The 13,446-nt window shown below is 57.2% G+C and overlaps 1 protein-coding gene across 6 annotated transcripts in view; it reads right to left on the bottom strand.

The window, feature by feature from the left end:
• CACNA1E (calcium voltage-gated channel subunit alpha1 E) overlaps window positions 1-13,446 on the bottom strand; it is a 112,782-nt gene that overhangs the window by 85,869 nt on the left and 13,467 nt on the right. For 3 of the 6 annotated variants that reach the window (XM_086462418.1, XM_086462419.1, XM_086462420.1), the window contains exons 1-3: window positions 9,435-9,700; window positions 795-900; window positions 206-345 (exon numbers count right to left, since the gene is read on the bottom strand). In XM_086462418.1, coding sequence (XP_086318544.1) covers window positions 206-345; window positions 795-900; window positions 9,435-9,700 — 512 coding nt within the window. Of the gene's footprint in view, window positions 1-205; window positions 346-794; window positions 901-9,434; window positions 9,702-13,446 lie in introns of those variants that run through there. The other 3 variants (XM_086462417.1, XM_086462416.1, XM_086462421.1) reach the window with 2 other exon arrangements.

Below are 13,446 nucleotides of genomic sequence, written 5' to 3'. Positions count from 1 at the left end.
CCACCATCAGCTGCCCACAGCAAAGCCAATGCAGGAACCTCCAGCACAGGGAACCATCCTCCCCTCCCTTGCTGGGATGAAGAAATACCAACAGCAACAGCAAACCAGGGCCTTGCCCCATGTCCTGGAGCTCGTGTCCCCACCAGGCTGAGGCCCTGTACCTGGCTGCCCAACCCCATCAATGGCCCCATGCTGCCTGACTCACCCGCTGAGGACCACAATGAAGTCCATGACGTTCCAGCCGTTGCGCAGGTACGAGCCCTTGTGGAAAACGAACCCCAAAGCCACGATCTTAATCCCAGCCTCGAAGCAGAATATCCCGATGAAGTAGGGCTCCGTCTTCTCCTGCCAGAGGGGAACCGGTGAGATGGTGAGAGGAGGAGACTGGGCAAACACAGCACCGGCCATTTCACATGGACACGACTCATGTCCCATCCCACCTTCTGCAGCCCCACATTCTCCTGTGGGATCTTTCCCAGCCCTTCCTCAGCCAGCACCAACCTTGGAAATAAAAAGAGGGTGGCTATGACCCACTCAAGTTGCCCAATCCCCCTTCCCTACCCCACTTTTTAAGGGGCTTAAGCCTTCCTGCACCCTTTCCATGGAGGAGGAGTATGTGACAGCAGCCTCAGGAAGGCTGGAGGAGTTGGTCTCAGATGAACCCTCCTGCCCTACCACCCTGGAACCAGAAGAAATTGGCTGGAAGGATGGGATGGTTCCCCTCAGCTGATGCCTCTGCTCACTTGCCAGACCCCCCGACGCAGGGTGGAGAGGGACAGATGCAGGGTACTTACTAATCTCCGTGACATGGGCGTCTTATCATCCTCAGGGAGGTGCTGCTCGAGGGCCAGCACGATGCAGTTGGCAATGATGGTCGCCAGGATCATGTACTCGAAGGGAGTGGAGAGGAGTTAAGGAGCAGAGAAGAGGTGGATGATGGCCCTGACCCACCAGCCTGTCCCTGCCCACCCTGCATTTCACCTGCTCATTAGTCACCACCACTGCTTTCCGCACAGGAACACGCACACCCACAGCCCAGCTTTTACCTCCCGCTGCTCCTGGGCAGGAGGATGAAGCCCACTTTGATGCTGTTTGGAAATGAGATGAGTGACAAGAGAACTGAGAGCCCCCAAGACCTTCCTCACCAGAGAGCTGCTGAGCCTTATCACCGCCTTCCTGAGTTCACAGGACATTAACCAACAGCCTTCGCTGGGCTGTGAACTCTCTTGAGAGAAAGATGCTGCTTGTGGTGGGAGTTGAGAAGACAGACACAAGTATGAAGGTGGACAGCCAGCCTCTGACCAGGCTGGGCTTCATGTGGAAAAAGGTTTGGCGTGGTCCCTGGCAGTGTCGGGGAGGATCTCCCTCGCATAGCATGCTGCCAGCCAGGGCTGGCACATCCCTGCATGCTGTGGCCCTGCTGCTTGCCTTCTCTCTTCCATCACGAAGCAGCAGGAGATGTGACTTGGAGAGGCAGGTGTCACAGGCTATCAGCAGCCCTGGTCTTAAAGTATCCCCCTGGGATCCTGCATGGCCCAAGGAGCACAGGGCATCCCTAGCAGATCCTGGGGATCCAACCTAGATCAGCCCACCCCGTGCCCCGCACTGGCAAGGACATGTCCTGGTAACCAAGGGTCCCTTGCCAAGCACCCTGCAGTCCAGGCAGTGCTTGGAGCTTCAGAGCACCAGGCTGAGCATTTGCAACTCAAGACACTGATGGTGCTTGGGTCTGAGCTTCAGTTCAGGCAGGATGGAAACACGTCATGGAGACATCCCAGCTCAGCCACACTTCAACAAGACGCCAAGGGATAGAGCACCTTATCAACAGGATCTGCTTGGACCTTTACAAGCATCCTAAATCCTACAGACATGTCTAGGGCTTGCACATCCTTCTTCAGGACCAACCCTGTGCCAGGACAACGGTGGAAGATGCTGGCATCTGAGGACCTGAGTGAATAGAGAGAGGAGGCAGAGGAAAGGGCAGGCTGATGCCCAGGAAAGCACCCCAAACTCAGCTCCCTCCTGCCTTTTGATTCACAGGAGCATGGAGCTCCCTCCTCCTGCCTGGCCCACCACCAAGCCCCGAAAACAAAGCACTTCCAAGCGGCAGGACGGCCTATCCATCTTTACCACATCTTTGCAATAAAAGCCCTGTTGTCCTCAATAACAAAATGAGGTGAGATTCATCAGCAGGCAGCAAACCCCTTCTCTGCTCCCTCCATGCCAAAACCCCACAGCTACATTACTGTCACCACTGGCGTCAGCAACCGCCCCGGGAGGGGACTGCCACCTTCCCAAGGCTCATGTTTGTGGAAATAGGATGTGAACCCACCTGGGATGGATTTGCCCACAAAGCAATCATCCATGGTCCCACCCTCCCAAGCCGGCATGGGGAGCAGCGCCCCAGCTGAGCCCTTCCCCCGCACACTAGGCTTCTCCAGACCCAGCAGCTTCAGGTTCACGCCACTCAGGCCAGGAGGTGCCACACGCCCGTGCCACCACCCCCAGGAAAACAGATTATTTTCTCTTTTGCAACCTTGCCTTTTGGCCACCAAAGCTACTGACTATAGCGAGATGCTTTAAACCAATGGTCCTGAGCGCATAGGCAAGAGAAGATGTCCCAGTGCCGGCCATGAGCACAGGAAACTGGAAACCATGAAGCGACCCCAGTGGCAGCAACCCCAGCAGCAGCTACCCCGTGCATGCTGCAGCACAGGGGCAAGGTGAGGGTGCAGCCGGGCATCAGGGCAGGTCCCTGGAGAGCGGGCCAGGCAGGGCAGCCAAGTAGAGCCTGCAGGAGCTGGGATGTATTTAGCCCGACAGGGAGAAGAGCCAGGAAAGATTCAGCCAAGGCATTTAAAAGGCCACTCAGTGAAATTAATGGTTGCTAAGTTAAAGGCAAACCAAAAGAGAGACCGCTGCAGAGCTCACTGCTGTGGGCTCGGAATCGTGAAGCAGCTCCCTGTGCCCAGAGGGAAGCCAGACCCCAAAGTTTTCCTCCCAGGCTTAACACAACTGAGGATTCTATTATGTGGCTCCTGCTTCCCGCCTCTGACCGCCCACTTCAGCTGATACGCAGACTGCGGCGCTTGGCCCCAAGCCACTGGCCTATTTGGGGTCTTTTTGTTTCATTTCCGTGAAAGTCTGCAAGCAATTAGCACAGGCTTAAAAGAAAACAGCGTGTTAGTGGGGCGGTGCAGCCAGCTCCCCAGGCGCTAGGCACATTTGCCTAGATGAGAAGTGTGGAAAAGGCGCGGCAAGTCCGTCTGTCTGCCCCAGCACAGCTAACCCCACCAAGCATCCCGCGCTCCTCCCCATGGTGCCAGGCATGTGCCACCGCCTCCTCCCTGTCCAGGCTCTAGTCCCACAGGAGAAACACCCAGGTGGGAAACCCTCAACTTCTTCAAAGCCAGCAGCATGGGAGCCCTGCCCAGCAGTGGCTGGGGGGCTCAGGACCACCTCTAATGGCTCAGTTCACCCCTATATTCTTTGCTGGATCCAACATCTGGCTTGACAGCACAAGGACAGCGCACATCTATCACAGCCCCAGCATGGGACCACGTCCCTGCTCAACCTCCATGTGGCACACGGGTCAACAGATACCAAGTCTAAGAGAAACAGGGCAATCACTGGCCTAAGCAATGACCTAAGCAGAAGGTCACTGTCAAAAGTGATTCTGCAAACGCTGCTGGGCCAGTTTTCCATGGACTCGAGCCTGGGTTATTGCATCTGGAGCTGAGTGAGAGCTGCAAGGCATCAACTCTACAGAAACAAGCCCCTGTAGCTCCAGCTGTGCCACATTTTGCAAGGCCAAGGGTAAAAAAACCCTCCCCAAGGAACAGCAGGAACATCTGTCTGAACTGGGGGAAATTTTGTCATCACATTTCACTTCTGCCAAGCAAGTATTCTCCCTGCTAAGGGCTGGAGCCCACTGGACAATGCTCTAACACTACTCTGCTTCCTCTCTCATTAGATGTCTAATCACACAACCTTCCAGCTCCCCAAAACACAGAATAGCACTTGCCTCCCTCCAAGCCTGGTAATGAAAGCCCTCCAGCCTTCTCCTCCTCCTTCGTCTGGCTTCTCCTGGAGGATCATTAGGGAGCCGATAAAAATAGGTTTTTTTATTGATTTATCTCCTTTACCCAACGCTCTCTCCCCTGCACCGTTGACTTGTTTCCTTAGCAACTCAGCCAATCCCAGTGCATGCACACCTGCAGCTCCACACTTCCCTCCCAGTGTGTTTTAGGTAGGAAAAGTGCCCCCAGGCCATGTGAACATCCCTCACACCCATGCCCCAGCCCACCTGGAACAGGCACTTCAGGCTAACCCCATGCCTGGAGCTGGAACTCCTTGGTGGGTCTGGCAGGAGCTGGCAGCGAGCACCAGGGAGACCTCCAGCCACCAGTGGTTCCTTGCTTCCAGCTGTAACCCACCTCTTCATCTGCCTCCCTAACTGGGAGCCAAAACTAGCCCACCCAGAACATCTATATTGTTAATGCAGAGTGTGTGTCCAGCTCCAAGCTCTGAAGATGGATTTATGGTGCTGATGGCACATTGATACAACCTCCCCAAGTGGCTGAGTGTGAGGAATTCCTCCCTGTATGCAGATGAGGGCTGGGAGCTGTAGAGAGCCCCCTCTACTTCTCCACTTTGGTGACCATTCCTTCTCCCCGCTCCTAGGAAGGCAGGTGGGGAAGCAGCAGAAGAGCCAGAGGAGAGAGGCCACAAGGGCATCTCCAAAAGGACTCTTGGGGAAGCCTACCTCAGAGGGCCAGCAAGAAGGGCAGCAACAATTTAACCCATCACCCTGCCTGCATCACTCAGCCCAGCTCCAACATATCCTAGAAACTTAAGTCTCCATTTCCCACTACTCCCCAGGCTTACCCAGGACCTGCTGCACTGACGGACCTTCCCTGCTCCCCAGGCGTCAATGAGAGAGCTTCAGTTCCTACATCTGTGGACTTCATCTTGCTGGTCCAGTCCACCACTGCTGCCTGTCCCACATAGACATGATGTGATGGGAAGAAAGACCCACCTCTTCAACATCCTCATCCCTAGGACCCCCCCCCAAACCCCACTCCTCTCAGCTCCACACCCCAGCAGGAAAGCAAGCACCTGCTCCCCGAGGCTGTTTTCCAAGAGAAACCCAAAATGCCAAATGGAACAAAGAACATCAGTGGTCCTAATTCAACTCTGGGGTTCCCCAGCCCTACAGCACCTCCCTGGCTTGTTCCTTGAGGACATGGGGGATCTTTCCCAGGAGATAAGGCTATCCAGTCCCTTCAAGCAGCCGTAGAGCCATGGCCCCTTGGAGCTGTCCCCATTCCTGCTCCCTGCCACCCAGCATTCCCAGCCCATCCATGCTTTGCTGAGGTTGACAGAAAGTGATGTCCAGAGGAACAAGGCGACAGACCCCAAATCCTCCCACCACACTTTGAACATGAGCCAGCTCCTGCATGCCCATTACACACAGCAAAACAGGCTCAGGAGAGGGAGCGTGGGCTTGGGGTTTGCTTGTGTCTCTGCTCGGCTCACAGGGAGCACCCAGGCAAGGTGCTCAGCCTGCTTAAATCTCACTGCATGGACATGCCTCAGCTGGGGAGACTCCACTCGCTATCTGCAACCACAGACAGTGCTGCTTATGACTCCAAAATGTGGTGGCCTGGTCTCCATCAGGGGCTAAACCAAAGGCAGCACCAGCCAGGAGCTGGTCAGGGCAGAGCTGCCCGCACTTCTGCTGCTCCCGTAGGGGTGCGGGGTGCCTGCCTGCCACGTGCAAACAGCTCCGTGGAGAAGTGTCTCCTTCTCCCTCACCCTCACCCTGCGCTTAAAAACTGGAAATCAAATCTCTCTCCTCCCTTTTTTTTTTAAAAAAAACAAAAAAGAATCACATCATGTGATTTTCCTGCCTTAACATCAGTTTTTTAACTTTGGTTGCCACAGCAACAGGATGCAACTTGGTGTCACCATGACAACAGCTGCCTCTGTTTAAATTCACCATCTGACAGGCAGCCTCGCTTTCCTTGGCTGTCAAAAAGACGGACCTGCCATTACACCTACTCGCCCCTCCCCAAAAAAAAAACATTTTAAAATCTGATGAATGAAGGGCACAGAAAACAGCCTTAGAGGAAAAAAGTGATGTTCTTGGATAGTGCAAGGAGGGAGCTGCCCAAGGATGGTACAACATGGCGCAGCTTTTTCTGCAGGAGGCAAGACCTGCCGAAATCTTCGCTGGGTGAAAGCTTGCCCAGGTGGGACATAACACTGCCAGGGTCCCCGAGGAGCAGTGCCCACACAGCATCAGAGATGCACGGGTCAAAGTGGGAGTCATCTCAGGCAAAATGGTTCAGGCACACATGGCTGTGCATCCCACAGAGCAAAACCCCTACATGCATTGCACCAGTGCTTTGCAGACACCCCGGCTGCTCTTGGTCAGCCTAACACCAGATTTGGTCCTCAAAGGGGCTGAGAAAAGAGGAGAAAGCCCTTGCTGCAGGGAACGGCAAGGTCCTCAGAGGACTGATGGACATTGCACTCCCCTGCCAAACCTAGGGGACAGGTACTGTGTCCAGTGTGTGCCTGCAGCTGAAGGCTGTCCTTGGGGGCAGTGCCAGAGCCACACAATGTCATCTGGCCTTTCTAGGGTGGGAGAGGGATCTTATCCAGGTCAAATGTGATTAAGCGGATGAGGAACGGAGCAGATATAGATGAGCTACAGCCCATCTCATGTGCTAACTGAATTGCAGCTTAACAAATGAAATCAGGGCTAAAGGCCTGGCCATCAGCAGAAGAGCAGGCAGGACAAGGCTGTGTTTCTGAAGGAGGAGTAGATGTTCCTACAGCCAATACAGCAGCTGCCTGACATTTTGAGCAGGACTGGTAAAAAGAGCAGCTCCAGCAGAGGTAACACACTGGGCTTTCCAGCAAGGAGCTCGGCAAAGATTCATCTCCCCATGGAGCTGCATCCCAATACCAGTTTCTCGTATTTCTCCTTCTTCCCCTCCATGCATCATCCCTATTTACACTGGGAAGCCAAACTGCAGAGGCTGCTGGTTATAATTATACAGTTACCCAGCAGATATACAGGCCTGAATCACCAGTTATTTTTAGCCCTATTACCTAGTCAACTGGAGCTGGATGAAGAAGAGCCTCCACTCCTCCCCGCGCTCCACCCCAGCCCCCTCGCCTTTCCTTGGTGACGTGCCCATTCCGACCCACAGCACCAGGACTGGCCACCTCCTTCCCAAGGCCAGCAGCTCTTGTTGACTGTGGCTGAAATCCAACACTCGCCTCCCCAAACCACCCTCGCCCTTGCGCAGGAGCGATGCCATGGGCTCCAGGCCAGGCAGTTGAGACACTCGCACGTTCTCCCTGACCCTACCAAAAGGCACTGGCTGCATGTGCCAGGCTACAACCAGAAAGACAGGAACAACTCACCTGACCAACCTCACCAAACTCATCACCAAAAAGCTTTGCTCATCCCCAAGCCCTCAAGGGCTCAAATGGTGCAGAGGAGCTCTTGGGTGGATGAGTTTCTTAGAAAGAGATACCAGCCAGGAGAGGGACTGCCAGGGATGCTCAGCTCCCACACCTGGAGCACACCCGTTCCCAGCACTCACATGGGGATATGTCACTTACTTCTGGAAAAAAATATAAAATGAGCCCATCTCCCTCATGCATTGCAAATTCCAGGAAAGAATAATGCTGGGGAGTTTTTACCGCGTGGTGGTGAAGCTCTAGTCTCTAGGAGACAGCGCCTGCCTAGAGATGAGACATCACACCGGCACGGGACCCCGGCCCACGCGAGGAGCATTGGGCCAGCAACAGTACCCCAGCTCCTCGCTTTAAGTGAAAGCCAAAGGGGTGAGGGCCCTCCCACACCATGCTGAAAAAGAACACGACTAATTTGGCATATTCTGGAAAAGCAGGCAGGCGGCCTGGCCACTGCCCTGCAGGGCTCAGAGCTGAGCTGCCACATCTCCATCCTCGCTACTGCACTGATGCTCCTGCAGCTGCCCACCCAGGAGGTGCTGCGAGCAGGGGCAGATTTAGGGACTCGATGAGGAATTTAGCCCCTCCAAGCTGCCCCTTCAGCCCCAGGTCACCCTCACCAAGCCTGAGGGCTTTAGGGCTCCCCAGCTAGGACCAGCTCCTGCCTGGCAGAGGCTTGATCTGACTTGTCAGAGCTGCAAAGGGACTATTTCCCCAGTGATGCTCAGCAGGGTAGGTGACCCATCCTGCATCCCTGCATCTCACCAGAGGGTTTCCCTGAGGTACCTGTTGCACCAGACCAAGGCACTGCTGTTTGGCACCAGGGCAAGCTCTCCCGCGCCCGCTGGAGGAGCCGGCAAGTTAACCAACAAGTTGCAGGGAAAGAAAGCAGCAGCGGCAAGAGCTGCATGTAATCACCACTGCAGAAAACGGCACGGGGAGGGTCCTAAAGCCAAAGCATGGCCACACTGAAGTTTTCAGGCTCAGCTCCTTGATGGGAGCAAAGCCCAGGAGGGGTCTCATGAGGCAGGAAGGTGCTGAGCCCAGGTTGATGGGGAGCTGCGTGCTGTGGTGCTGGGCACCGGCCAGGGTGCTTAGGGGCACCCGCAGGGAGGGTGGGAGGGAAGAGATGCGCGTGGGGGTGTATGAAAGGGTGGAGGAGCAGGTGAAGGAGCGGGGGGGGATCTGCACCCTCCACCCAGCCCTAGGAGGGGTGTCCCTGGGATAAACCGCGGTCCCCTGAGCCAGCCCCCTGAGAGGTCGTGGGGCACAGCCAGAGGTTTTCAGCATCTTCCTCTCTGCCGCAGAGAGGGGGCAGACAGTTCCCAGAGCTGCCGTGGGGAGCCAGGGGCTGCAGGGTGAGGATGGCTGTGCCCCTGCCAGGTGTGATCAGCAGCAAAGAGGGCACACGCAGGCAGGCGCAGGAGGGGACAAAGCCGCCACCCAGCAGGGACTGGAGATCCGTGGGCTCCCAGGGATCCGTCCCCAACGGGATGGGTGAGTCCGGGTGGGGTGGGGTGGCAAAACTCCAGCACGACATCAACACACAAAGGAAAGGCTATGACACCCCCCACCACCCCCCCCCCAGCCACATGCGCACAGAGCATCCTAAAGCATGCAGGGTTAAACCAGGATCAGAGCCCCTCTCCTTGCCAGCACGGAGGGGCTTCCAAATCCAAGCCTGAGGAGGGGCTGGGGGGCTTCCCGCGGGGAGAAGGGGCTCAGCTCTCCACCAGGCACCGAGCAGAGCATAGGAGGGGAAGCAGCAACAGGGCAAGGAGAGCATCCCCGGGGGACAGGGCACCCCTCTCCGCACGCCGAAGGAGAGCAGAAGGCAGGCGCTTACCTGCCGGCTAGTACCACACGCACGTGTCCTGGGTGGCCACGGAGGCAAATCCAGGGAGCAAGGGGGGGACTCACAGGGGGCGCAGAAAGGATATGGCCAGTCGATGAGCTTCTTGGCATATTTCCTGACTATGTTCTCTTCCCCAAAGAGGAAGAGCGATCTGTTGACGGTGAAGCAGTTCTGCCGGACGGGGATGGGGTTGTATAGAGCCATAGTCCGAGCTCTCTGCGCTTTGGTTTGCTTGAAGGCTCCTGGGGTCCCTCCTGCAGGGGCAGGAGGTCCTTGCCGGCTCCGGTTCTGGTCGGAGCCCCCATCTCCGGAGCCCAGCCTGCCGGCCACCGCCTCCCCAAAGCAAGCCATCCTGGAAGAAAACACACAGGTGAGCCGAAGCAGCACCACCGAGGTGGCTGGGGGGATGAGGGGGGGGGGTGGAGAGAAGAGGGAGGGGTGGTTGCGGGGCGCAGTCCCAACCACAGCCCCCTCCTCCTCTCTGGGTGATGCTCAGCTCTGTCTCTCCTCCATCGCTCCGTGGGAGCAGGGACCCGCGTGGAGAAGGAGAGGCGGCAACGCGCGACACCGGCTCAGCGCCTCCAGCGCGGCACGGTGGGCAGCTGCCTGCCTCCGGCACCCCCCAAACGCCCCCCGGGCAGCGGGGAGGGCAGGGAGCCGTCCTTCGTCCTCGGCAGAGGCCGCAGCGGCTCAGTCCCTAAGGACCTTCCGCCACGAAGCAAGGGGTTAAACCCAGCCACATCCTTCCCACCGCTCTGCCTGCAAGCCCAAACCAGCCCCTTTTAACCCCCCTCCAGCAAGGCGAGCCCGGGGACTGCCTGCCCTGCCGGCCGAGATCAGGCAGGGAAAGGGCTGCGATCCAAGTCTCCATCCGCCCCGTCGCAAAGGAAGACGCAATTTGGTACAGCACCCAGCGCAGCGGCGGAGGGGAGGCCGGGGGAACAGGTTGCAGCGTGGTCCAGCCTAGTTGGAGCCAAGTGTCCAACTCCCTCCTCCCGACTCCATCTTCAGCAGCCTGCGGGAGCCCGGCCGCCCATCCGCCGGCTCCCCGGGGCGGCGGGCAGGGAGGGGGCGCGCAGAGCCCGCAGGCAGGTACCCGCGGTGGCAGAGGGATGCTCAGCCCTTGCTGCCAGGGCAGGAGCGCGCAAGGCGACACCGGCTTCCCGCAGGAGCCGGGCCACGAAATTAAAGGCTGCCGCGCCTCTGCAGCTCGGGGACAGCTTGATTTAATGAAGTCAGTGGCAACACAGGCGCACACAAGCGCGCACACACACACACACACGCACGCCGGGCTCGCTCCCTCGCTCCATCCAGTGCATTCTTTTGGCAAGCACGGGAGCTGCCGCAACGGAAAATCAGAAGGGAGGGTCTGAAGGGAACAAAGGCAAGGGGAGAGCCCCCATCCTGCAAGAACTCCCCCCCCCCTCCCCCCGCCCCAGCTGCAGAGGGCTTTCTGGCACATGGGTGCTCCTAGGTGAGTGGCTAAATTGGGGGGTGGAGGAGGGCAGCAAAGGGGGGGCTCTGCCTCCCCCTTGCCTGCAGGGATGGGGAGAGGCTCACCCCATTTCAGCCCTCACCGAGCATCTCTCCGGCCACATACACCACGTCCTCCCAGACCGGGGTAACTTCGAGGCTCCCAGCTCCCCGCCGGAGCTGCCCCGATGCCAGCGGGTGCCCGGGGAGAGCCCTCCTGCTCACTTGCATACAGATCAGCCTCCTTAGTGTCCCCCGCCTCGTTTTTTTTTTTGTTTTTTTTTTTTTTTTGACACTTGATGTTGGCCAGAAGCAGCAGCAGCTCATCGGAGAGGTGTAAACAACCTCCTCTGGATGTGTCCCTGCAGCAGCTGCACCGGGGCGGGGGCTGGCCCCAGGGCCAGTCCAGGCTCCATCCCCACTCCTCCCAGCCATTTCCACCGCAGGCAGAGGACTGGGGACCCTCACCTCTGCAGCCATATGGGTGCCAAGATTGCCCAGGTCCCCTGGGCTGAGCTGGGCCCTGGTGCGGGGCCTGCCTACCCACCCACCTTTGGGAACCCACCCTGCCCTCCTGGCAGAAACAGAGAACTCTGGTCTCCCCGGGGACATCCCCAGTATCCTCCCTACCCAATGGGCAGGGCACCAGCCTCACCACTCAGCACACCCTTTAAGCTATTCATGCACAGGGTATCCAACCCTCCCCATTCAACCCCACATTCAAAGGGCTCCCCAGGGCCTTCAGCACTCTCTACCTGCCCTTTTCCCCAGGAACAGCACCCACAGCTCCAGCCTGTGTCCCAAGACACCCTGTGTCCCGATGATGCTCTTCCCCTGTCCACCCCACCCTGTCCACCCCACCAGCAGCAACCTGCTCTGCAAACAGCAGCTGCTGCCCTGTCCCCCACATCTGCTGGGGGGCAGCCAGAAACACTTGGGGCAGCTCAAAAAAAAAAAAAAAAAAAAAAAAAAAATCAAGCCCTTAATCACATTAACTCATTTGGGCAAGGGCTGCTCCCTCAGCACAGCCTGGCAGTATCTCACCATGGACTTCCCCACCCTGCAGGCACTACTATGACTGAACGGCCACAGAGCTTGCTTTTCGGCCCAGGCTCTCAGAGGTGCATTGCCAGGAGCCCTTGGGCTGGCCGAGTGAAGAAGAGGGAGGATTATGCCCTCCTCAGCAAGATAATAGAGGAGTGTTTGCAAAAAAGCTTGTGGGATCATTCCCTCAACCTCAGCCAGGCACCAAGAGCCCACCAGCTCACCACAATGCCCACCTGCTGCAACCCTACTTGACTTTGCTCCTACACTTACCCTTATAACAGAGGTGGGTGTAATTGGGGGGTTTCAGCAAGCCCCCTAGCTATGTCACCACCATGCTGCAGTATGGAGTGGAGCAGGGGTGGGCAGATCCTTCCCAAAATGGTTCCCAGGTCACCAGCTGGCCCCTGTGCAAGCCGGACTGACCCTGGGCTTTCATTCCACCAACAACAGGCAGCAAGGAGGCCACGCCAGCTACCGACTAATTACAGTCCTTTCGATTCATTCCAGGCAAGAAGCTGCCCTAAATGAATCAATTATGATTTGTGGCTCATCCCCTTTGCCTCCTCCTCCCCACCACCAGCACAGCATCAGAAGCTATGCCACTCTTCCCACCTTTCAACCCTTTAAGCCACTATTAATTAAGCCCAAAGCAGGGCTGATTGCCAGGAGCAGATCCTCAGCCCTGCAGAGGTGCTGCCTCAGCTCCCCCTGTCCCCTCCAGCCCTCTCCCATTCCCCTGAGCCTGTAGGCAAGCCTCCACCCAGCCTAAATGCTCAGGCTCTGGCTAGTACCCAGAGGCTGAGAAGGATGGGGAAGGCTGGATCCAGTGTTACTCCTGCATCCCCTGCCTGGCTCAGAGGCACCACACCTGCCTCATCGCTCCAGAGAGGTGCAAGAGGCCAAGGAGGAGGAAGGCATCATTCCTCCTGCCCTCTTGAAGCAGGGATGCAAGCCTTACCTGGACGGTTATGCTGGGGCAGCAGGCTATCCCCTGCACCCAGAAGTTTGCTCTCAGCTCTACTCTATATTCGCTGCTGCAGAGCAGAGCACAGGATGACCCCGCTGGGAGCCTCTCTCCTGCTGAGACGGTGCTAAAGGATGGGATATTTATGAGAAGGCAGCTCCTTAAGAGAAGATTGAAAGCAAAAAAAAAAAAAAAAAAAAAAAAAAAGAAGTCTCTGGCTATGCCAAGAGATGCAGGCTTGGTTTCCGAGGATGTTTATTGCCGTTCTCGTCTTGACCCTCACCCCAGCACGCTGGGATCGGTGAGTCAGGAAGAAGCGTGGCTGATGCCCGCATGATTCAACATGGCACAGAGATTCAGAGCCATTTATGCGGGGTTATTTGGGGTTTTTTGTGAATGAAGAAAATCCAAGAAGACAGGGCAACAGCGGGTGCCGGGACAGGAAGGCACTTGGGGTGCACCGGGTTTTACAGAGAGAGGCTAACCCCCCTCCTCACGCTGACATCGGCACCCAAGCCTCCTCCTTGCTTTTGTTTGTGTGTGTGTGTGTCCCCAGCCATGCCACTACCCTGCACGGCGGGCTATCCCCGGAGACACTGGGCTACCCCTTCCC

The sequence above is a fragment of the Leptosomus discolor genome, chromosome 3 (assembly GCF_034619465.1).
Source record: "Leptosomus discolor isolate bLepDis1 chromosome 3, bLepDis1.hap2, whole genome shotgun sequence".
Taxonomy (NCBI): domain Eukaryota; kingdom Metazoa; phylum Chordata; class Aves; order Leptosomiformes; family Leptosomidae; genus Leptosomus; species Leptosomus discolor.
Note: the sequence above shows the minus strand (reverse complement) of the source record. Positions and strands in the feature narration are given on the sequence as shown.